Source organism: Peromyscus maniculatus, chromosome X (assembly GCF_049852395.1).
Source record: "Peromyscus maniculatus bairdii isolate BWxNUB_F1_BW_parent chromosome X, HU_Pman_BW_mat_3.1, whole genome shotgun sequence".
Taxonomy (NCBI): Eukaryota; Metazoa; Chordata; class Mammalia; order Rodentia; family Cricetidae; genus Peromyscus; species Peromyscus maniculatus.
The window spans coordinates 99,751,369-99,776,022 of record NC_134875.1 but is presented as its reverse complement, the minus strand read 5'-3'; the positions used below and the strand labels follow the sequence as shown (position 1 = coordinate 99,776,022).

The 24,654-nt window shown below is 34.8% G+C and overlaps 1 protein-coding gene across 11 annotated transcripts in view; it reads left to right on the top strand.

The window, feature by feature from the left end:
- Dmd (dystrophin) overlaps positions 1-24,654 on the top strand; it is a 2,251,111-nt gene that overhangs the window by 1,494,094 nt on the left and 732,363 nt on the right. For all 11 annotated transcript variants that reach the window (XM_076562037.1, XM_076562042.1, XM_076562041.1 and 8 more), the window contains one exon: positions 7,108-7,272. In XM_076562037.1, coding sequence (XP_076418152.1) covers positions 7,108-7,272 — 165 coding nt within the window. The remainder of the gene's footprint in view (positions 1-7,107; positions 7,273-24,654) is intronic.

The following is a 24,654-nucleotide window of genomic DNA, read 5'->3' as shown; positions in this document are numbered from 1 at the left end:
GTGCTTGCACAGCAGGTGATTTATCTATTGAGTCATTCCCTCGGCCTTAGTCTGTCTTTCAATTTCTGGAAATAGAAGTACAACTGGGGAAGTTATTCTTAAGGTTTTGGTTGGTTGTAATTACATTTGAAGTTATATTTAGATGATGTTATTTTTAAATAGAGCTTTTAAAGGTGATGATGTATCATCATCTATGTACATCTCCCTTTTGGTTTCCAGTGTATACTGTTTTAAGTAATGGTAAGATTATTTTTCACTTGTATCATTTGTAAAGCTAATCTTAAATGACATGTCAAGGAGTAGCTGAATATTAGGTTGTAATAATTTATTATCCTTGTTTTAGGTAAAAATACAAATACAATGGCTTCATTATCTTTGACTTTTAATAAATACTTTCAATTAACTGAGGAAACAAAAAAACAACATTTCCTAAAAAATCCATGGATCATCTCTTTGTATCACCTAGGCTATAGTGGGGGAGTCTATAAAAGCAAAGATTTCTAATGGGAGAATGTGAGAGTATGAACATGGCTGGGAAGGAGAAAGACAAATATGGGGTTAATTTTTAAGAACATATTCTATGGATTGTGTATTTGCTATATAAAATTACATTTTAACTTCTCTATGAGTTTTATTGTCCCTGGAGTTTAAATGGTATGTGATCAAATTCATGCTGTGCAGTAAAGAGTGTGTGGGAAGGTGCATAGTTAGGTGGGTGTAAATCCCTATAAAATACATTTTAGAAGATAAATGAGAGCTATTGAAGTTTGGGCAAATCAATTTCACCAATTCACTTAACATTTCGAATGCCTCTGGGAGCAGTTATAGGGCTTGTTACCTAACATTAGGGTAGGTCTGAATCAAGGTGAACAATCAAAAACCATTTTCCATGTACTATGTGTATTATTAAGGATTTTTAAAGCATGAAGTTAGTTGCTTAGACTGCAAGCTAGGAAATTAATGAACAAGAATACTGCTCATGAATACCAAGTTTTACTGAAAAGCCAATATGGGTTTAGTGTGGTAATAAGAACACAGTACTCCAGGGACTACAAAACTATTTATTGTTCATCAAAATTTACTGACTTTGAAATCTTAACAAACGCTTACTTACCACATTTTGTATTATGTATTTAAGGTCTTCAGTAACAATAACAAAATCCATTTCTAGTAATTAAGTGACTGCATAATAAAATTAACACATACTATGATGTATTAATGGAGAATTAAATGTTATTTTCACCTAAAATTGGAAGTCATATATAAAATATATGTCTATAATCATTATGAATAAAATGCACTCACTTTAAAAATAAATTCCACTTATATTTAAAGTAAAATCCCAATAGCTATGCTGTTGGTAGATGACCATACAATTTTATACAGACTTTATAATTTTTTAAAGCCCAGTAGAATGTAGCTACAGTGTACTTTTCATTTCTGCATCCATTGTTTTACTAAATTTCCAAAGAAATAGAAAATAAATGACATCATGATGAAGGATAATTTACCATAAAACATGTTGTAAAATATACAAGAAAACTATGCCTAGCAGTTTATTTTTCCTATGTCTAGTTCTCTGGTTGCTTTAATTTATTGGTTTGTTTTGGTTTGTTTTACTTTATTTTAGTGTATATGAGTACATGTTTGTGTGTGGATGCAGATGTATTTGCACCAAGGCCAAAGGTCAAAATCAAGTATTGTTCTTCACTGAAACGAGACCCAGAGCTTGTCAATTGTGCTTGGCTGGCCAGGCCCCATGGATCTATCTGTCACTGTCTCCTCTCTGGAATTACAATAACACACCACCATAATCAGGCCCTTTGAGGTGGGGAGGGAGGAGCTGGGAATAAAACCTATGCTTATCTGGTGTCCTAACTAGTTTTATGTCAATTTGACAAAAGTTAAAATTATCTGAGAGGAGGGAACCTCAATTCAAAAAATGTCTCCATAAGATCGGGCTGTAGTCAAGACTGTAGGGCATTTTCTTAATTAGTGATTGACTTGGGAAGGCCCAACCTGTTGTGGGTAGGGACATACCTGATTAATCCTTGGTTTTGTAAGAAAGTAAGCTGAGCAAGCCATGAGGAGCAAACCAGTAAGCAGTACTCCTCCATGTCTTCTGCATGAACTCCTGTCCTGACTTCCTTCTATAATGAGCAGTAATATGGAAGAGTAAGCCAAACAAATCCTTTCCTATCTTCTTTGGTTATGGTGTTTCATTGCAGCAATAATAACTCTTTACTCACTGAGCTCTGCTCAGCATCTGCTTTAATTTAATATTTGTAAATGATGTGAGGCCAAGTGAAGTCTTGAAATATTTCATATTATGTGCATGTTGCCACAACAAGAAAATAGAATGGATGGATTATTTAATTGACAGTACTGAACTTTGAAAGATTTTTCTGGGGTTGATTGACAGTTTTCCTAAGATGCCTTCAGAATATGCTGCTAATAGTGGAGAGGTTTTGATGTCAGAGGTTTCCATATAGTCATGTGAACATCAAACAACTAAACAATTGGTATACCTATAGGTAATGTATAGGATTATGGTCAGAAGAAACATTGTTATTATGTAAATCTCCAGTGAATTGATTACACAGAGAATGTTAGAAAACAATGACAGATAGCACCCAAGTCCAATTTAGTGAACCAGTGAGTTTTATTGAAGTTACTTACAGTTAAACGGGTGAAAGGCTACTTAGAGGAGCAGAAATGACTCAAAGACAGCTACATTAAAAGCACACCAGCATGAGTGACAGCTCCCAAAAATCTGGGAAGCTGAAGCATACTGCTACTTGTAGGTAGCTCAACAGGTTGGAGAATGTCCTATCCTGGCACTTGGTCTGAGGCTCTTCCAGAAGGCTCAATTGCTCTCTCCCTCTTCCAGCTGCTTGGCTGCTTTCTGGTTCTGCCAACCTGCTCAGCTTGTCTATATGCCGCCCAGGCTGCTGGGCTGGTGATCTGAGAGTCTTCTTTGTATTGTAACTGGGCTAGTCTAAGAGTATCTCTCAGCAGTCTTTACTATTTGTATACTCTTAGGGAATCTGATCAGTTTCAGAGATTCCTGGAAGCTATTCTGAGTTGTTTACTTCCTGTTTTAAAGAGTTTCCAGGCAGGATGGTGTGTTTCAACTTCTCTTAGCATATCCTCATGTTTCATGAAGTCTTTGTAAACTACGGTCCTAGAAATCTTGTTGTTTCTCCTACCTTTTACATCGTAAGTCATAAGATGTTTTTCTCAGAAGATGGAAGGCTTTTTCTAATAAGAAAATGCTACACAGAGAAGGTAGACACAATGGACCTAGAGACCATTCTGACTAGGAAGTTTAGCTTGCTTGGTGAATTTCAGGCCAGTGAGAAACTAAAAAAAGATGGGTTGTGTCCAGTGGAAAACACTCAAGAATGTCCTCATTCTTTCTATAGCCTTTATATATATATAATAAAGTTCCTTTGGAGCATTAAAAATTCATTTGTCTTTTCTTTAAAGATGAAAAATTATTCCAATTCAAGGCTTTTGTTGAATATCCCCACCTGAACCTAATTGTTTCCTCACCGGTGTGTGTGTGTGTGTGTGTGTGTGTGTGTGTGTGTGTGTGTGTGTGTGTGTGTGTGTGTAACATTCTGTAGCCCAGGCTGGCCTCGAGCTCACAGAGATCCGCCTGCCTCTGCCTCCTGAGTGCTGGGATTAAAGGTGTGTGCCACCACCTCTCGGCCTCATTAATATTTTTTATGAGTGAAATTTATGCCATCTTACCCTTTGACTAACGACTTTTTAAATCTTAATCATCAGTAACTAATCTTGAAAATATACTCTCTTTTAGAAATGTGATTATTTTCTGTTTTACATCACGGTCTATAGAGCATCTATAAATATATATGCATGTATAGTATATTATATATGCACATATTATAATGTAATGTAAATGCTAAAAATTAAATTGTTAAAATATTAAATTAGCCTGGTACTATTTATTAAAATATCATGCTCCCTTGGTTTAAATAAAGTGACATTGTTATCATTGTTTACTTGTTTTTAAACAAGTACCACACATGTAATTATAGCAAATATGACAGGTGATTTCAAATATTCTTTAAAATACGTTTATCATGAATATTTCCTTGGATATATTAGTCCTTTTTATATCCATACAATGTTAAAAATAGCCTCTCAATTTCTGTGAGAGATTTTCACGTACAATTTTGCCTGTGTTTACATTGAATTTATAGTTTATTTGAAGAAAACTAATTTATTACAATATTATATCTTATAGTGCATGAATAAAGCATATTCCTCAATTTGTTTATGTTTTCCTTAAGCTCTCAGGAGTGTTCATACTTTTCAGGGAAAAAATTATTTTTCACATTATTCTATAGACAATAAAAGCGTGTATTTGAGAAAATATTAAAAGGTTACTCGTTTTCCGGGAAGGAACCATGATATATCTCTTTCCCAGAAGACAGTATGACAGGCAATTGATAGACTAGCATTGTTGTTTCAACTTGTAGTTTATTGATTATGTAGTGTTTGGAATTTGTCTTGTTTATTGGTTGTTTGTGTTTTTTTTTTTACCAGTGTATTCATTTTACAGTAGATTCAGTTTCCTTTTTCTTTCATTGAATAATCCTTTAGTATAGTAAACTATGATCTTTTGATAAGTAGATAGTACAGATGTTTCCCCTTGTCTTTTGTCTTAATTTTGCTTAAAAGCTTTGACTTCTAGATGGCAACCATGTTCCTTTTCCTAGAACATTTATTCTAGTTCTGGTATAGTTCTTTTTATAGACATAATTTAGCTTCTCAAGATATTTTGTATAAAGTATGAGGTTTGTATATAAAATGTTTATTTGTAAAACAGATACTTCTTAATATTGAAACTTACAAATATTTGAAGTTATTATTCAGAATACTAAAGAACAAGAAAATTAATCTTGTCTAAAATTAGGTCAAGATTAGGGTAGATGATCACTTATTGAATTGCATGTGTTTGTTTCCATTTACCACAGAGAACATGTATGAAGAACATAGTTTTAGAATACATAAAGATTATAAATGTTTCTAGTGCAGTGCTTGTATTTATAGTTTATTGAAGATGCAAAATATTAGAAATAAACACTAATTATTTAAAAACTGATAAAGATTTCCACAAAATTTACTGAGTCTACCTTATAACCTATTCACACTTCCTATTTTTGCCCAGCGTTTATGTAGCACAGTTCTTAGAGCCTAATTTGAAGAAGTAGAAAGAATAGTAAAAAAATATGTAAGAAGGTCTCAGTTCACACCACCACTACCAGCATTGACTGATTGATATTATCAGATGAAGAAATCAATACAGCCATATCCTAATGAAAATCCATTATTAAACTGTACAAAGCATAATTTCCCTCCAATAGTTTGTGTTAAGAGGAAAAATGGATTTACTTTTTGTTATTTATTGATAAAAACAATACATATATATCTTTCAAAAACTGTAATATGATCTGACACACTCAGCTACCAACCATGTTTTGTCATGAAGCATTGATTTTACTTCCAGAGATATACATTCAGAATGAAATTCTGAAAGTCAAATAAATTGATCAAAGATAAAATTCGAATATAGTTTAAACAAATTGCCAAACTGTCTTCCTCAAAGGGATGCCAATGCTGCAGTCATCTGAGCAGTGGTGTTCAGTAATTAGTCTTTTCCACAGCCTTGACAGCAGTAGAGTAGTTATCATTTTCATTTCTTTCATTATAGCCAAGGCTACCATGACAACTTGACACTACTCCCTTATATTAGTTTTAGTTTTTGACTTTCTGAAGAAAATAGCTTCATTCTCACTAATATTGGTTTTCTGTTTACTCAGGAGTTTGAGCAACTGTTGCTAACATTTAACAGTTTTATTGTGTTTCACCATCATGCAGAGAATTATTCTAAGCAATTTTTCAAGGATTACTTTGTTGAATTCTTAAATTAGCATTATGTCTGCATTATCGCCAGTCTATGAAAGAGGCACTGTAAGTTAGAGAAAACTGAGCTAGGATCTTAGGCAAAAACATAAACTAGGATTTAAATCTAAGTACCTAATATTAGATCCAACAATATTTTACCATATAGCATATTGCTTACAAAGATATTTAGCATCTGTCAATTCCAATGTTATCTATTTAGATGATAACAGCAGTGATATGCAGGGGCCATGAAAGATTAAAGAAAGCAATAAATTTGGAACTTCCATCCATGATGGTTAGTATAAACTAAGCCTTTCCTAAAAATAACCAGAAGTCATTCTGTTAGTCTGCTGTCATCCAAATGTCATGTTTACTTTTCAATCTGTTCATCAATATCTGCTTCACCTATTTACACTAGGCTTCACAAATTATAGCTCACAAAAATATTGCCTTATCAATTCCCCTTATAAATGAAGTATTTCTTTGCATAATTTTTCATAATTGAAACTAAAAACAAATATATTAGAAGAAATTATTGTTATTCTAATAAAAATATAGTTTAGCTTGGTTTTAATTTCATTATGTTCTGTTCATATAAATTACAATTACTTGGGGAAGACTTGGTTATATACCTAGTACTAAAGCTGGATAACTTGGTTTGTGTCTTTGTAATGCTGCAAAGGCTCTGTACTTGGCATACACATTTAGTAAATGGGAAGTTATAGGTTCCTTGTCTTCAATCAGTTGGAGTACACATCTGCGTAAGTGTGGGTGCGGCTTCTTTGTGTGCTTGTTTTTGTTCATTTGATATAGGGTCTCATTCTATAGCCCTGGCCAGCCTTGAACTTGCACTATGGCCCAGGTTATTTCATGGCAATTCACCTGCATCAGTCACCTATATGCTGGTGGTATAGCTGTGAGACAACACACCTGTCTTAGGTGTATATTTTGCATTCATAAAAGGCATTAGTGTCTGTCAAATTTTTAAATGAGTATTACCAAATGATTTCTACTATGTTAATTATATCTTAACATATCATGTATGTAATTTTTAGCATCTTGTTAAATAAATGGATCAGCAAATTGCTATAACATCTCCTTTTGAACACTTTTGCCATTTTTAATGTATACCATGAGAATCATTTACCTTTTACTTTTTTCCCCTTTCAGGTCTCCAGAGCTTTGCCTGAAAAACAAGGAGAACTTGAGGTTCACATAAAAGATTTCGGGCAACTTGAAGAGCAGCTGGATCACTTGCTTCTGTGGCTTTCTCCTATTAGGAATCAATTGGAAATTTATAGCCAACCAAGTCAAACAGGACTATTTGACCTGAAGGTGGGTGCCTCTAGCTTGACATTTTTATTTCTGGCAGAAAGACTCAATGACTATTGAGTTTCTCATTGTTTACTTTGAATTTTATCACTCCTTTAAGCAGGACTAGGATAATAGTACTAAGTTCATCACAATAAAGACAGCAACCCCTGAAATGGGATTTACAGAGTAGAAGCTGAAACTGGAAGTTTGTCTAAATTCCAAATGGAAAAGTAGAAGTTCTCAGCTCAGGGTTAGTGGATTAGTGGAAGCAACTGGGGTAAAAGAAGATTCTGGTTAAATGCACAGGGATCTTCCTGAAGACAGGTGAGAGTGAGCAGACAGCATCTGGGTGATGCAGGAGAATGACGAATCTAATTAAGTTAAAGGGTGATCAGACCTGGAGGTGATTGTTGATAAGCTAATTTAACACAATTAGGTTTTGTTTTGTTTTATTTTATCAGAAAGAATAAAGATAGGGCTAGAGAAATCCCAGAAGTCTTACTAAACTTCAGTCACCATTACCATGGATGCTATTGTGAAAATTATTTCACTAGTATCTTCTGCTTCTTTCAAAATTAACTAGACGTGCCTTTAGTAAACTGATCACTATAATGCTCTCAGCCAATTTCTTAGTATGATCCAGTTTCCATCTCTGCTTTAATTGCACTTAAAGCTGATTGTTAGGTGAAATTGTCATCCTAAACATTTGAGAAAGATGTGCTTAAAAGAAGAAATAAAATAGGAGAGAGATTGAGAGGTTTGTTCCAGCTAAATTGAGTTATATTTGCAAAGTACACTGTTTTCCTTTTACCTTGCTTCTTCCCGATGTGTTTATTGACCACTCTGATAGTTGTGCACTGAGAACACATGGTGCTTTGTAAGTCAAAGATAAACATCATTTTCCCAGCAAAAAACTCAGCCTGTTCAATCACGGTCATGGTCCTCAATTCAGTCTGACAATCAAAATCATGAGTAACAATAACTTTTACCCAGTAAAAAATTTATATATATAACGTAATAATATATTGGACATCCTGACACCAAGACATGGCTTCTGATACCTGAGTCACCCTACCCTTTAGTCATGCATGCTCACGAGGGATGGCTAGACAAAGTACATCTTCAATTCAGAGAAGCCACCCATTTTAGGATTTCGTTTTTTCAGTTAGCTAGTACATAGCAACTTCAGACATAATTGACACTCATGCAATTACCAGTGTTACATCTGATCAATTCTGGTTGCTTCATTACTTAATAAACCACCCCAATAAGAAAGTATAGATACTTGGCCCAAATGGGCCATAACTTGACCCAGATTCCCAATTATGCTTGATCTAGTATTTTCTTTGTCTTTGATTTCATATCACAAAGAAGAAGAGACACAAAATTCTTCCCTCTCAACTAATAATGATGTTTTTGTTTTAACTTTTGTAACCACATGAAAAAGTCTGTTCTTCAAAATGTGTCTTTTCAGAAAAAAAAATCAAGTGGATACTCAATGAGAGCTCTCTTTGTCCATAGAATATATGTAAGAGAAAGGGCAAACAAAATTCTATAACAAATAGATCTTGTTGACTCTACCAAAGTGACTTTAGTCTGGTCTGTGCTCTCTCCTTCATATCCCCAGTTAGTTCTCAAACAACAAAAAGTCACATCAGCCTTTATCAACAGCACACAGGTTTCTGACAAATAGGTCTCACAGTCTGGAGAGAAGCTTCTCTTTTCTGTGTTAATGAACTTCATTATCAAAGCCACATGTCACTACTCGCACTGCTGTGTGGTGTTTGGGTGTCATTCAATTTGCTTCCTACAGCTTAGTTTAAATCACTGAGGGGAAAAAAAAAACAGCTGCATCTTTCCAAGCAGAGAACTCTTTGGCATATTCCCTGCACATTCTGAGTTTTCACCTTTGGAGTATAGATTTCAGAAGTACCCCCCCCGTAAGGCCCTTTCTTCTCCTTTGGTTGTATCCAGGCCAAAAAGGACATAAGACCATGTATATGCTAACTGGAGAGATTCTCCCAGAAATCCAAAAACCCTTGGCTTGCAATCAAGAAATCGTGAACTCTGTTAGTAATAACCAATTCTTTATCCATCTATGTCTACTTTCTACTTCTACTCGCTATCTGAAAATGATTTATTAAGGTTACACATTTTCTCTTTTTGCTTAAATTATGGATTTCAGTCTTTACAGCTTGCTGTATACACTTCTTCCCAAAGAAATAAAATGTTTACTTTCAATTTAAAAAATTATAAAAAAAAATGGGATATTCTTTGCTGCATTTTACTCAAAAAAAAAAAAGCTTTTAAATGGTTTGGAGAATATGTCAACTTTTTAACACAGGCAATTTAACTGCCTTTAAAAAAAACTCAGTTAAAAGTCAATGAAAAGAAAGTTGATGTAAAGACAGCTACAGCCTGTCTCTATTTTCTCAACTTAAAGAAACTTTCCCTTTCTATCGACGGTGGTCATGGATACCTCAGAAGCAAAGGACCTGGGCTCTGCCATTCAGGCCATTCACTGTCTCTGGTAAAACTCTGAGCAACTGTTAGAAAGAAAAAGAAAATATAATGAGCTTCATTTTTCCTGCCTAACAATTCATTATTTTTGATGAAATACAGCAAGCTGTGGAATGAAACCAAAATTAAAAAAAAAAAGGAAGGAAAGGAGAAGGGGAAGGATGGAAAAGCTTAAGGGCTCTATTCTAATACATTGTTTATGCTAGAGTGAAAATTGACTGCATATCACTTGGTTTGTGCAATTTACTCCCGAAATACTCCTATTCAGGAAATCCTGCAAATAGCAGTATTTATCTTGAAAATCACCTCACAGAACCCTTAGCAAGCTGAGAAACATAATCAATGAGATCGTGATGTAAAGGGTGAAAATGAGGCATAATCACAGCCCTCTCCCATCAGTCAGCCCACTAGAAGGCATGCCTTTGAATTTTGATTTTCAAATGTACTCTCAATTTAGACATAAACCATGTTGATTTCAAATTTCACAAATGATAATTGAATGCTAAGATCCAGGGACCAGTTTAGAATTTATATAAAGGGCCTTATGCTTTTAATCTTTAATGAAAGCTTTCAATAATGAGCTAGAGGTAGACTGTTTATCTGACATATAAGAGCCTAACTACTGCTATCCAAACTTTTCATTGAAAAAGAAGTTAGGGGAAGTACGTAATTCTCTCTGATAAAGCTTAGTAAATGGGTTATTTCCATATTGACAACAGAGATGGTGTTTCCTCCCTCAAGAATGGCTTTTTGTCTGTGGTCTCTAAATAAACCCAACCTTGTTAGGAATGCAATTATCTATAATGTCAAATCTGCAGACCAATAACAAAATCCAAATAACTGACCACTACAATTACTAAATACCCAAATCATGTGCTCATATTACAGTGAGTATTGCCAAAGGAAAATAGTAGTGGACAATTTAACAGGCAAGAGAATCTTCATCAGAAACTTGTTCAATGGATGTGAGAAATTGAACTCAATTCTGTTCAAACAAGACAGGAGAGGATTGGGGACCAACTCAGTTGATAAGAATTACTTTTAATTTGCTATCAAGCATGGGAGCAAATGCCAGTAATCCAGCACCCAGGAGATAGAAACCAAAGACTTTGGAGTTCAAGATTATTCTCAACTACATAGTGAGTTTGAGGCCAGCCTGAGCTACCCGAGAGCCTGTCTCAAAAAGAAAACAAACAAAAACTACGCACACCCAAACCAAAACCCCACTATATATATATATATATATATATATATATATATATATATATATATATATATATATATATATATATAGTCTTCAAAGTTCTAGATGAGCTAGTAGAAAAATACCTGAGGGATTCTAGGGGAGGCAGATGAAAGTCATTAGGCCACCTATGTTTCTCAATCTCATGTTTTGAAGCCAATCCCTATCTTCCCACAAACTTGAAGATCAGGACATAATTTCCCTGATGATTACATTTCAAAGGGGTGGTAAGTCAGTGGGATCCATAGGGAATGTATTCCTGAGTCAGGACACAGGAGATTGTATTTTTAAGAGGCAGAAATGGACTGCACAATAGAAGGGCTTTTGAAGAAAATGTTCCTCAAAACTGACAGTGAGATTTATGGTGAGGAAGGAACCAGTATCAACTTTCCTCAAAAGGAGGGTAATGATACGGCAATCTTTATCAGTCCCTATTTTGTTCTAGGGAAGGACAGGTTCCCACTTAGCAACTTAGTAAAGCTGGTTTATGAAAATGAAGATATACCAACAGAAGAGATACAGGACATCATGTTGTACACCTTGAATACACACAGTATTTTGCTGTAATAGGGTTGAACCTAGCACCTCATGCATTTATCTCTACTGAGATAAATCCCCAAGCCTCATTTTATGGTTCAACTTCATATAGAGCCTCCCTAAGTTCTCCAAGCAGACCTTGAAGTTGTCAGGCTTCTGAGCAGCTGGAATTACAGATCTGTGCCATGATGCTTAGCAAATGTATAATTCTTTTTATTTGTGAAAAACTGATCGGCAATACAAGAATATTTTGAAATTTTAGCAGACTATTTAACTAATTTCTCACTGGCATTCTGTTTGTGCTAAAACTCACTATTAATGAGCTTACAAATAAATCTGTAGCAAGCATTCACTATGCAACATAAGAATCTTGTTCCTTGAGCTTTCTACTTCTTAAATCTACTGGGATTGGGACCACATTTCCCTCCCTCCTTCCAACAGAACCAGTTGTTTTGTGACAGAATTATTTTTCCTTCACAAAATACACCCTATGGGTGGCATATGTTATATACAAAGTTTATTTCCATTGTCCTTTTCATTCCCAATCTATTTATTTATGTATGTTTGCTATTATTTATTAGCCATTATATTCATTCTTTATGTTCATTTTTCTAAGACAATCAAACATCAGTTTAACAGTAAACTATCACACACCAGCATCTTCTAACACTGTTACATTAACTTTTCCTGGTGAAAGTGCATTAAACCCAGATGCACACAAAAGGCAATGCCAAACCCAACCTGGGAGTTTATGGGGCTTGATTACAGAGCACAAGCGAGGGCTTACATACAGGGATATTGGTGACCCCAAAACAGGTGCATCCTTCTGGATGAGCTACAGAGTTCCACCTGATCATGGATGGAAACATTGTGGAGTCCTGTTTTCAATTAACCTTCCACTTTTCAACATGGTCTGTCTCCTAATATGTTTTTTGCAGGTGGGAAAGGAAGTAAATGATGGAGGGTCTCCTGACCCCCCCTTGGGACTGTCAACCAGTACAAAACATTTAGCAACCACTTTATTTATTTATTTATTTATTTATTTATTTATTTATTTATTTATTTTTCTCCTCTAGTTGTAATTTACTGAAGGTAAATTCCAAGATCAAATCTCCGTAGGACTCAGAGAGAGAGAGAAACAGAGACAGAGAGACAGTGACAGATAAAGACACAGAGACAGAGATAGAGAGGCAGAGAGAGAAACATAGAGCACAAGCTAGCAAAATTCATGAATACAGGTGATATTACCTCTTCAGTGTGAAAGTTCAAACCATTTGCCAGTATTTCTGGAGGAAACTTCTAACATTTTTTTTTAGCCTCATCCATGATTTCACAGAGGCTGAAGGCATGAGGGAATGAGGCTGTGCAGCAACCATCTTGGTCTATCCAGAGACCCTCTGAAGGCATAAAATATCCATTATTTATGGTACAGTTTATGGAAATGTCCCTTTAAGCCCTGAACTTATATTCTGAAGAAACAAGGCTCAGATCCAGAGCTTGCAGGTCACTGCTGGGAAGAATAAACTCATTGGCAGAAGTAAACCCAAAACAAAGGAAACACAGCCACCTTTTGCAACCCAGATTCATTGCAGACTTCTAGGACAGCAGGCAAGAATAAACCAATTTTCTTCCAATCCCTGTAGTACCTGCCTGAGATATAATCAATGTCCCAATCCACCTAGAAACATAGACTCTGTAGCATAGCTTGACCTTATATTATATATACTAGCACACAACCCTGTTTGAACAATGCTATGAAAATTAGATGTTCCCTTTGTCCACTGGAGACTCTATTGGACACGTTTAATCTGGCTCTGCAAGAGCCTGGAGTCTCCTGGCATAGATGTGGACATGAAAATAAAGATCCTGATCTTCCACCTCAGTTCCCATCTCTCCAAACAAGAAGCAGGGAAGTTACTGCCAGAAAACTAATCCAGTGACAGACAACAGCAGAGAGCCAGGAGAATTTCCTCATTCTCCTACTCAACTTGTCCTTATAAAATAGTGAACTTTTCAAGACTGGAAGTTGGAGATTCTTCAGGGGAGAATTCTTACAACAGATCATGCAAATGTATTTTGAATTAGCACTTTGTTGACAAAGAAAAATCTACTATAATTTTTGTTATATGTAAAAATATCAGTGTTCCCTGTTAAGCCCAGGAAGAGGGCTCAAAAAAAAAGCCTTTTCTTGCAGTGATATTCAAATCAGTTTCTAAAACTAATTTAGAAAATAGAATATCTCCCTGTATATTTCTACCCCTGGAATTTTAAACTTGATATTTAAAAGGTATTTACTATGTATATTTTACATACTGTGTATACTGTGTGTATTGTCTTCCTTTTTTTTGTTTGTTTGTTTTTTCAAGACAGGGTTTCTCTGTGTAGTTTTGCACCTTTTCTGAAACTCGCTTTGGAGACCAGGCTGGCCTCGAACTCACAGAGATCCACCTGCCTCTGCCTCCTGAGTGCTGGGATTAAAGGCATGAGCCACCACCACCTGGCCTCCTTTTTTTTTCTAAACTTGACACAACCTAGAATTTTATGTGAGAAGAGGGAACCTCGATTTAGAAAATGCTTCCATCAGTTTGGTCTTTAGGCAAGTCTATGGAGGCATTTTCTTAATTAGTGACTGATTTGGGAAGGTTCAACCCACTGTGGGCTGTACCACCCCTTGAGAGAAGGTTCTAGGAGATATAAGAAAGGTAGCTGAGGGAGAGCCTGGGAGCAAGTCAGTAGGTAGCGTTATGCAGTAGTTCTGCTTCTGTTCCTTCCCACAGGTTCCCACCTCGGGCTATTGCCCTGGCTTCCCTTCTGTGTAACCTGTAAACTGAATAATCACTTTCCTCCATGAAATTGTTTTTGGTGAGTGTTTATCACCGGAACATAAATTCATTCTCTCTCTCTCTCTCTCTCTCTCTCTCTCTCTCTCTCTCTCTCTCTCTCTCTCTCTCTCTCTCTCTAGTAGAATCTGAGAGAGAGTAGAAGGGGACAGAGGAGTAAGAGAGAGAGAAAGTAGGGTGGAAATGCTGTAAATACAATGTTCTCAAGTATGAAATTCTCAAAAACATATAATTAAAACTCAAATAAAAAAGTTTAGCTTTACTCTTAGGAATGTATCCAATGTGCTCCAAACACCATAGTAATATATTATCTACAATCATCCACTTTAAAAATATGTGAAAAAAACTTATCTTCAATAAATAGAATCATATTTCCATTCAACTTCCCTCAAAGAATTACTTCCTAATACAATATGTATTTATGCTATAACATCTTTTATTAACCACTCCTTTGTGTAAGTCATACACTTTTGTATGACAAAAATATCTATGTGAAATCTAAATATTAGAAACTATTTCTTGTGACTGTAAGGCTCTCTTAATAATTTTTAAATCCATTAAACTGAGTTGTATTTGCAATTACCATTAACACTCACAGCTAGTAATAAGTATACTTGCTAAGTTTGTAACTAATGGATATCAAACATAGTCAGGAGAGCTTTTATCAGAAAGAAGTTTATTCATAAAGTGAGCAGGTGTCAGCTTAATGATTACTTGATTCAAAAAGGATTTTAATTACCAGTATTTTGAGTTATACTTTTATTTTTGAATGAGTATGTCTCAGAAGCAATGACTATTGGCTATTCCAGAGAAGTGTTTTGGGGGCGGGGAAAACTACCACAGACCAAAGAAACCAAAACTGAAATTGCAAGCAAGTGTGGCCTGGGAACAGAGCCAGTCAAATATCTTAAAGTGGCTGACAATCTGGAAAATGAATCCACTCATACCACTCCTGCCCACATATCCCTAGTATAGTCTTCATATTACTCCAGAGAAATACCCCAGTCTGAAGATTGGTCTCTAGGTTGACATTCTATGGGAAGGAAAGAGGGACACTTGGTCCCTGGTTTGAAATTTGTTATGCTGCTAAAGCATCATCAAGTTGATCTTACCACAGTCTTTGAACTCAGTGTACTGATTCCTGAAGTACATGCATCATCATTGTGCCTTTCACAGACTAGTTTATCACAAGGAATGCTCTCCAGTCCTAATGTGCCATTTCTTCCATTCTGTCTTGTTACTATTTATTTAATGGAATTAGGTACAAAAATGTTTATCAACCCTGTCCTCAAGTATATTCACTGATACTTCCTAATTAGGACCTTAAGATCTCTGAGTGTCATTACTTGATTAATTTTGTTATTGTTTGGGGTTTGGTTCTGAGACAGGGTCTCATTAGGTAAAAATGAGAACTCACTATGAAGTCCAGGCTGGCCTCAAACTCACAGAGATCCCTCTGCCTCTGCTTCTATTAAAGGAGTGAGCCGATTTGATTCATTCTCAAGGCAGAAAGCAAGTAAGAAAACCATCACCACTTGTGGGCAGCCTCAGGAAGTAACTTTGTCAGTTAGTGCCTGGCTTTGGGCTCATTTCTAGAATGTGCAGTTGTCTTTCTGGGAACAAGCTCTCTTATACATGGCCTTTTCTATCTCAGTTCTGATTGTTCTTCTTCCTACTAAAGTATGTTTGTAAATCCACTTGATAATAGGGATGAAGAGAGGGCATCTTTGGGCTTGGGATTTTCTGTTATAATAGACTCTATTAAATGTTAATATTATTTGAGTATATTTAATTAATTAAATAAATATAAGTAGAGTATATTAAAGGTCTTTATAAAATTCAGATTTTATAAATATAATATAGTATAATAAATCATGTATACTCCTTCTATAATTTTATCCACGTCACAAAACATCTCCAATAGACTGAATCATCAGGACCAGTAGTAAATCACATACCAGGAAATCTCCTTCTGTTTTGACATCAACTTACTTTGGGTAATCTTCAATTAGTTATAAAATTATTGTTGCTTTATTTCCTATTTTCTTGGTGTTGTTTCATATTGCCCACAAGTACATATTCCAACATTTTATATGTATTGTTTAAACACACATGAAATTTGCTTGTACCAATCCCCAATGAACCCTTCTAAGTACGTTAATGACATCTCTATCCAGTTAACAAGCCATATGTTGATTGACTTTGATGTCTTATGTTAACGAGCACTCTCAATTTACTTAGAGTGGGTACAATGTATAAATAGACTCAATGTATGAAGTATAATCAATGCCAACATATGCTGTATTGTGTAGTGAGTGCTCTAAAAGGGTGTCATAATAGGCCTAGAGCATAAATCCTGACCTAGCCAAGACATTGTGGTTCCTCAAGGAACTTTCATCAATAGTAGAAAGGCATTTTATTTGGTCCCTGCAACTTTTCAATTTATCATCAACATTCTTTAATCAATCATGGGTGGGGGAGAGGTCCCAACTCACTGTCTTTTTAACTTACACTCTTCTTGTGAGTGAGACTGAATCTTTCAAGTGTCCCAGAATCATTTAGCCTTCCCTTTGTACATACTTTTAACTAGATTCTTTCCAGGTTTCTCCATCGGTTACCTGCCTCTTTCAAAAACTGAGACAAATGCACTTTACAACTTAGAAACATGGCTCTTCTCTACAGGAAATGTTTTTCATGACCAATTGATTCTAGTTTTAAAGATGTAACCTGAAACCCTCAAAACTAATTTTCAACAAATGATATACAAATTGCCCTTCATAGCAAATAATATTAGAAAGAAGTTCACTTTTATGAGAAACTATAGCACAGTTACAGATTTCAAAATGTGGCTTCTGTTTTAAAATCTATTTTACAGTATGGAAGGATGACAACAAGTTGTGTTTTTGTTTAATAAGCCCTTTGGCAATGACTACAACATTCTGCCAATTTAGGGACCCCAGGCTCTGAGCTTGTCTCAGCCTTTTGTTTTCTAGCCTCATTTGAAATAACTATTTAGAAAGTTTTAATTTTATTTTCACACCTTATTTTTTAAAACCCAAAACTGCTTAATTTCAGTATTCAGGTGCACCCATAGTGGCTGGCTAGTTTTATGAGTATCCTGAGATGTAATTTATCTGAATGTGGAGAGTTAATTCTTAGCAGATTGGGACCTCTAATCTCTATACTCCTCTTGGGCACTACTTCTTGTCAGTACTATTTGTTCTGTTCTTTGCAGTCGGAATATTATTCCTCTTGACATATGAGAAATAAACCCAGTAGAATTAAATGTCCCAGTTTTAATTTTCCCTCACCAATATTAAACAATTTTCTTCCAAAGAAGACTTATCGTATTCTACATCATTATTTTGCTCTAAATGTAACTTAAAGTCATTTTGTCACCTCGCAACTATTATTGCTTCCTTCATATCATACTTTTACTGCACAGTAGAATTTTATCTTTTTTAGTGATCTTTCACTGCTCCATTAAAAGTAATTGTAGGTAATGATACTTTGCAGGAAGTTAATATGAGAACATCGGAAGCAATGTTATCATTTTTAAATGTAAACTATAGAGTTCTCTGCCCTGAACTTGGATAGTGTCCCTTTATGAATATGAGTAAAGGAGAAAAAAATCAGACATTTTTCAAGAGTTTTAAAACATTTTCTGTGTAACTGAATAAATGGACCACTTTGATTACCACCTATTGCCCAAGGGACAGCTTTGATAGGCAGACAGAATGTACGGTAGAAAAACAATTGAATTTTATATGAAGGTTTGAGTTTACAAATTATCACCATTGCGGGTAATGAGTAGTCTGTGAGTTCATATACATGCAGAAATTATATATATATATATATATATATATATATATATATGTATATGTATATGTATATATGTGTGTGTGTATGCAGTTGCAAATTACAATATTCAATACTGTACAATTTTTATAACTATATCTTAAAAGATTCAGGTACTATTCTATATTTTCTGAAAAGGCCGTATCCGCAAAGATGTTTACTTATAAAGCTTTATCACTGAAAGGTACATGGTATATTTTTATGTATGGAAGAGAAATACAATTGGAGTTAACATTTATTCATCCCCCACTCCATTATGTGCTACCTAGAATTGTACTTCTCAAAGTTGACAGTCATGGAATAACCCAGGAATGTTGTAATATACTTCACTGGTGGTACTAATACTGCTAGTCTAGGGATCCATGTGTTGATTGTGCTGGCTAGCATTTTTGTCACTTTGACACATGCTATGATCACGAAGGAACATCACTTAAGAAAAATGACCTCATAAGATCATGGAGTAGGCAAGTCTGTGGGGCCATTTTCTTGATCAGTGATTGATGGTGGAGGGCTCAGCCCACGGTGTTTGATACCACTCCCAGGCAGGTAGTCCTAGATTATGTAAAAATTTAGGCTGAGAAAGCCATGAGGAGCAAGTCACTAAATAGCATTCCTCCATAGCTTCTGCTTCAGTTCTTGCCTCCAGGTTTCTGCCTTGAGTTCCTAATGACTTCCCCCCATGATGGACTGTGATTAGGACACATACACCAAATAAACCCTTTCCTTCCCATCCTGCTTTTGGTCATGATCTTTATCACAGGAACAGAAAGCAAACTAGGATATTGAGGGACTCCATTATGGATTTTAAAGTAGGGAAATGGCCACATCTATATTTTCTAATCTTGGTGAAGTTTTCACTAACAATAAGCAGATTCTCCATAATTCCTCTTTGGTCCCCACAACTCTCTCCCACATTAGGCAGTGAGGAAAAAGGTCTCATCCTAATTACCAATTTATCCAATATCATGGTGTGGCCAGTATCTCTTAGGTAAATAGTCAGTTTTTCCTGATTCCTTTTTCCCCCTCCTGCTTCTCTACAGGATGATACCCTAATTGATAGGTGAGGTAAAAGTACATCTTATACAGTGCATAACAAACAAATGAAGGTGCTTTTACACTCCTATGATTCTCTTTTCTATGTAATGTCTTCCAGGCTGACCTAGTGGATATAAGATTGTATTTTTGTCAGAAAATTATATTAATTGCTCAGTAAACTATTATGGTTATAAAGGAATCCGTAAATCTAGAAGTTACGGCTGAAGAACACTTAAAATTCTAAATACAATATTATGGGCCAGGCAGTGGTGGCACACACCTTTTATCACAGCACTCTGGAGAGAGAAGCAGGCATATTTCTGAGTTCAAGACCAGCCTGGACTACAGAGTGAGTTCTAAGATAGCAGGTCTATATGGAAAATCCCTGTCTCAAAAACACAAAGAAACAATTATAATTCATCTAAAATCAGTCATGCTGTCATTATAGTAAGAATGTCTGCCAAGAAGTTACAGCAACATAAAGCCTAACTTTGTTTTTTTTTTTTTTTGTGAGTGATGGGGGGTAGATTTAGTGTTTACAGGAAGGAGACTCGTGCTCTGTGTGACAAAAAAAGGCAGATTAGTTATGTTCATATTTTCTGTGAATTGAAGGGCCAAAAAAGCGCGCGCGCACACACACACACACACACACACACACACACACACACACACTGTATATATATATATATATATATATATATATATATATATATATATATATATATATATGATTTATATGACATATATTTTTATTTATACATAAGTTTATAATAAAACAAAGTACTTTAACTCTTTTATTGGCTTTTGGGACCCTACTCCTCATACTGGATCTCCTCTAGCTTTAATACATGAGGAGGTACTTAGTCTTACTGCAACTTGATATGCCATGTTTTGTTGATATACATGGGAGACCTGGCCTTTCCTGAACATAAACGGAGGAGGAGTGGATTGTGGGTGGGAACAGAGACATTGTTGGGGGAGAGGCTGGGAGGAGAGGAGGGAGGGGAAACTATGGCTGGGATGTAAAATTAATTAATTCATTGATTAAAAAACAAATACTTTAAAGTAATATTTTAGTATTTAGTTGGCAAATTAAGAAATTATTCTAAATTAAGCACTCACTCACTCACCTTTGAAAGTCTAAAAAATTTACCAAATATTAAAGGTAAAAAATTAATTAAAAGATAATGAAGCATTATAAGATTCTGAAAAAAATAAGAATATTAGGGAGTGCTAAATATATTGAAATTCAAAGTAAGCTTCTATTGAATTAGTATGAAAATGGATTACAAGTCACATTCATCTTTACAATGAATCAAAGATAAATTTAATTTATCTTTGAATGTGGTGCTTTAGAAATACCATAAAGAAAAGCCAAGCACTGTGGTGAATGGCTCTAAAACTGAGATAGAAGGATAGCAAGTTCCAGACCAATCTGAGCTACATGGCAAGATCTTGTATCTGAAAAGACAAAAGTTAGTGATATAGTTCATGGGTAAGCTGTATGCCAGGCAGGCACAAGATCTCTGATTTGCTCCTCAGCACCAAAAACAAAGAAAGAAAAAGAAGAAAAAATTATAAATGATATTTTATTTCCTTACAAGCATATAATTCTATATACCAAGTCTTTATTTATTGTGTTAATTTTAGGTCATTCAAATTAACAGTGTAACATAGACTTTATAAGCAAATACAATTCTATGCTGAATGTTACAAATACTTCTAGCACCTATTATGCAAAATCAGCTGATGTGGCTTTTCTCGAAAGCTGTACTTGACTTTAAAATCACCTTTATACTCTCTGTACTTCTACTGTTTTCATTGTCACATGTTTCTTACTGTCATTCTTTCTGCTTGTCCTTTGAATGCTTATAGTAGTGAAAGTGGGCTTTTGCGTTTATGCTTTGGCTCTATGCCTGTAGCTATGTATAATGTTTTACACGTCACAAATGTATTATTTGGAGAAATTCATATTTTAGAGAATGCCAAATACTTGGGCATGTATCATTTATAATTTTAAAGGAGAAACCCTCTATAATTAATTTAACTCTTTATTTGTGGTATATTACAAACATATTGAACTTGTTCATAGTTTCAAAACAGTATACATACAAATATATCTTATATGTGTAATACATCTGAAACACTGGCATTAAAATGTTGAATGTTGCACTGCCTCTTCTAGAAATAATGAATATTCAACATCTGCTGAGGTTAAAAAAGTATAAAGGACATAGTTAATAAAAGAAGCCTTAATTGTTTAATTTGAAACAGTTTAATGAAAATATTAATTTTAAGATTAAGCAGCTCAAAATGAACTCATAATAATTGATTTTGCAGCAAAGTAGTCATTAAACTGAGACTGATGAAATTAATAATTCTGTTAAGCATTCATAAGGCAATACACACAAGAATGTGTAGGATCCAACTAGAATTCTTCTGTTGATCAGTTAAGCATTCATAAGGCAATACACACAAGAATGTGTATCATCCAGCTAGAATTCTTCTGTTGATCAATGAAACTTCAAGGCCATATATGAATACTTATACAAGATTTTTTGCAAGAACATTTGTGGCTAACATGTAGAGAAGTTTCTGTGTATATAGGCATCTCTATTTTTAAATCACTTGATGAAGCATGTGATAATAAACAGCAATAAATAATTCATGATAAACTTTCCACAATATATCGCTAGTATTAGCATAGTAATAGCTATTAGTGATTTACATAATTGAAGAGGTAGCCAAAATGGATAATTATACACACATTCATATATGCACACTACTTACTATGTTTTAATCAAAACTAAATGGGTAGGGTTTGGACATTGCGATGTGTTTGCCATTACAACTGAAGTCATATTTTTCAAGACATCATTTTCATTCCTTTTAATTTGTCTAATAAGTCAATTATGAATAGAATCACTGACTTTCCTTCTGACTAGCTAAAATAGAATTTTGGATTCCAAAAAAAAATTAAGAACAAATATTTTAAATAGCTTCAGAATAGAGAAAAGTAAAACAATTCTTAATTTTGAAAGGACCAAAATAAACAAACTGATTACTCAGTTTGCAGTAAAACATCACTTAAGTTCATTCTAGGGGTATGTTATTGATGAAAAAAATGCTGAAGGGGATTCTTTGTAGGTCTCTTCATAGACCAATGTGATAATACTTAAATCTGTTGACTCATTAGTCATAGCTTTAATTTAATTGTATACTGAAGTTCCTATTTGTATGAGCAACAGAAATAACCTAAAGTTCTTTAAATTTATGTATCTCTGATTGAACACAATTTTCCTTTGTGTACATCCAGAGTGTTCCTCCTATAAGTTGATTCTTATACACTTGAGCAAATCTCCCAATGATCACTGTTTGGAAGATGTTTAGGTTTACACATCTTCATATGTTCCTGCATTAGTTTATGTTCACCATGCATGTGCAAGTGCCTGTGGAGGTGAGAAGGTGTTCAACCCTCTGGAGTTGGAGTTACACTGGTCTGTGAGCTATGTGATGTGAGTTTGGGGAACTAAACTAAGGTCCTCTTCAAGCATAGTAACCACTCAATCTCTCTTGCCCTCCATTGGCTCTTTGACATTCCTTTATTGATTAGTACATTTATATTGGATTTCAGAAGAATTCTAGTTTATAGGAATCTAAGAAAACGGATCCATAATTCTTATCCAAAATTTCTCATTATTAGCATTTTTAGGAAACCAATGAAAATGATCCATTAGCCAAAGACACAGTAATAGTAATGATTATGAGTAAAACAATTACATATGGCAGCTTAGATGATCTGGCTGCAAGAAGAAAGCTCATGTGTTGAGTTTTCAAAGAAGAGGGCTGATTCTATCACATGTTCTTCTCTTTGACTTCAGGAGCATTTACATTTGCTTTATCCTCTATACATGTTTAAGGACAGGATGTTCAGGACAGAAAACTCTGGGATTTTGTTGTGCTTTTTAAACATACAACTTAAATTATTTTATTTATTTGATGGCTTGGATTTTACAAGTGACAGATGAATTTAGAAAATTGTTTTAGATAATGACTGTAATTTGGGTATAAAGCCTAATAGCAAACAGAAAATATCTCTATCAGAAAATTGTCATACTCATAAAGTGAGACTTGAATTGCTCTTTTCTTTGCTTTTAATGAAAATAACCCTAATTTTTACTTAATACTTTATATGGTTTCTGATGTTTAATAAAAGTTATATCTTCCATAAATATATTCTGTGCAAACTTAAGGAACTATGTCCAACTGCCATATGGACACAACAGAAGTTACAGATTGTATAAAGATGTGCTATTTTGGTTTGGAGCAACATAAATATTGGGCAATTTTTCAGAGACATGTCAGAATTACTTTCTGTTTTATGTACATCTTTATTCCCTGAAAACGAAAAATCTCTGATCAATAATCTGTTTAAGGTATTGAAAACTGTGTTTAGGAACAATTTATTCAGAAACTGAAAATATTTTGCTGTGGTGAAAGTTCATGAATACCCAAATTCAAATCAATTATAAGATTATAATGTGTATAAAAATAAATTATTTTGGAAAGAATATGTTAAAGATGATACTGCACATATTGTAAACAATAAAAAGAAATGAAAGGAATTCATAGTGAATCCATATGAAACAGTTAGAAAGCCTTTCATTTGTTTGATCATGTGTTCAGTAAAGAGGTGGTGTTCAACTAAGCACTTGTTTTCCCCCATAGGAAATAGGCAATTTGGGGAGGGCATTTTTGTTTATTATTATTATTATTATTATTATTATTATTATTATTATTATTATTAAAAATAGATTCTTCTCTCATACAATATATCCCAGTCATGGTTTCCTTTCCCTCCACTCCTTCCATCCCATCCCCCACCAATCTTCTCTCCTATATCCACTCCATTTGCCTTTCTTATTCAAAAGAGAGCAGGCCTCCAAGAGACAATAGCAAAACAGCACAAAACAAGACATAATAAGACAAGATAAAAGTGTTCATATAGAGGCAGGACAAGGCAACCCAATAGGAGGAAAAGTATCCCAAGAGCAGGCAAAAGAGTCAGAGATACACCTGCTTCCACTGTTAGGAGTCCCACAAAAACGCCAAACTAACAGCCATAATATACACAGAGGACCTGGTAGACTCATGCAAACCCTGCGCTTACTGCTTCAGTCTCTGTGGGCTTAAATGAGCCCTGATTATTCCATTAGGTGGGCCGTGATCTCCTGGTGTCCTACATCCCTTCTAACTCCTACAATCTTTCCTCTGCCACTTTTGTGCTGTTCCCCAGTCTCCTAGGAAAGAGACCAGTGGAGACCTCCAATTTAGACTCTTTCCACATAATGTCTGGCTGTGGGTCTGTGC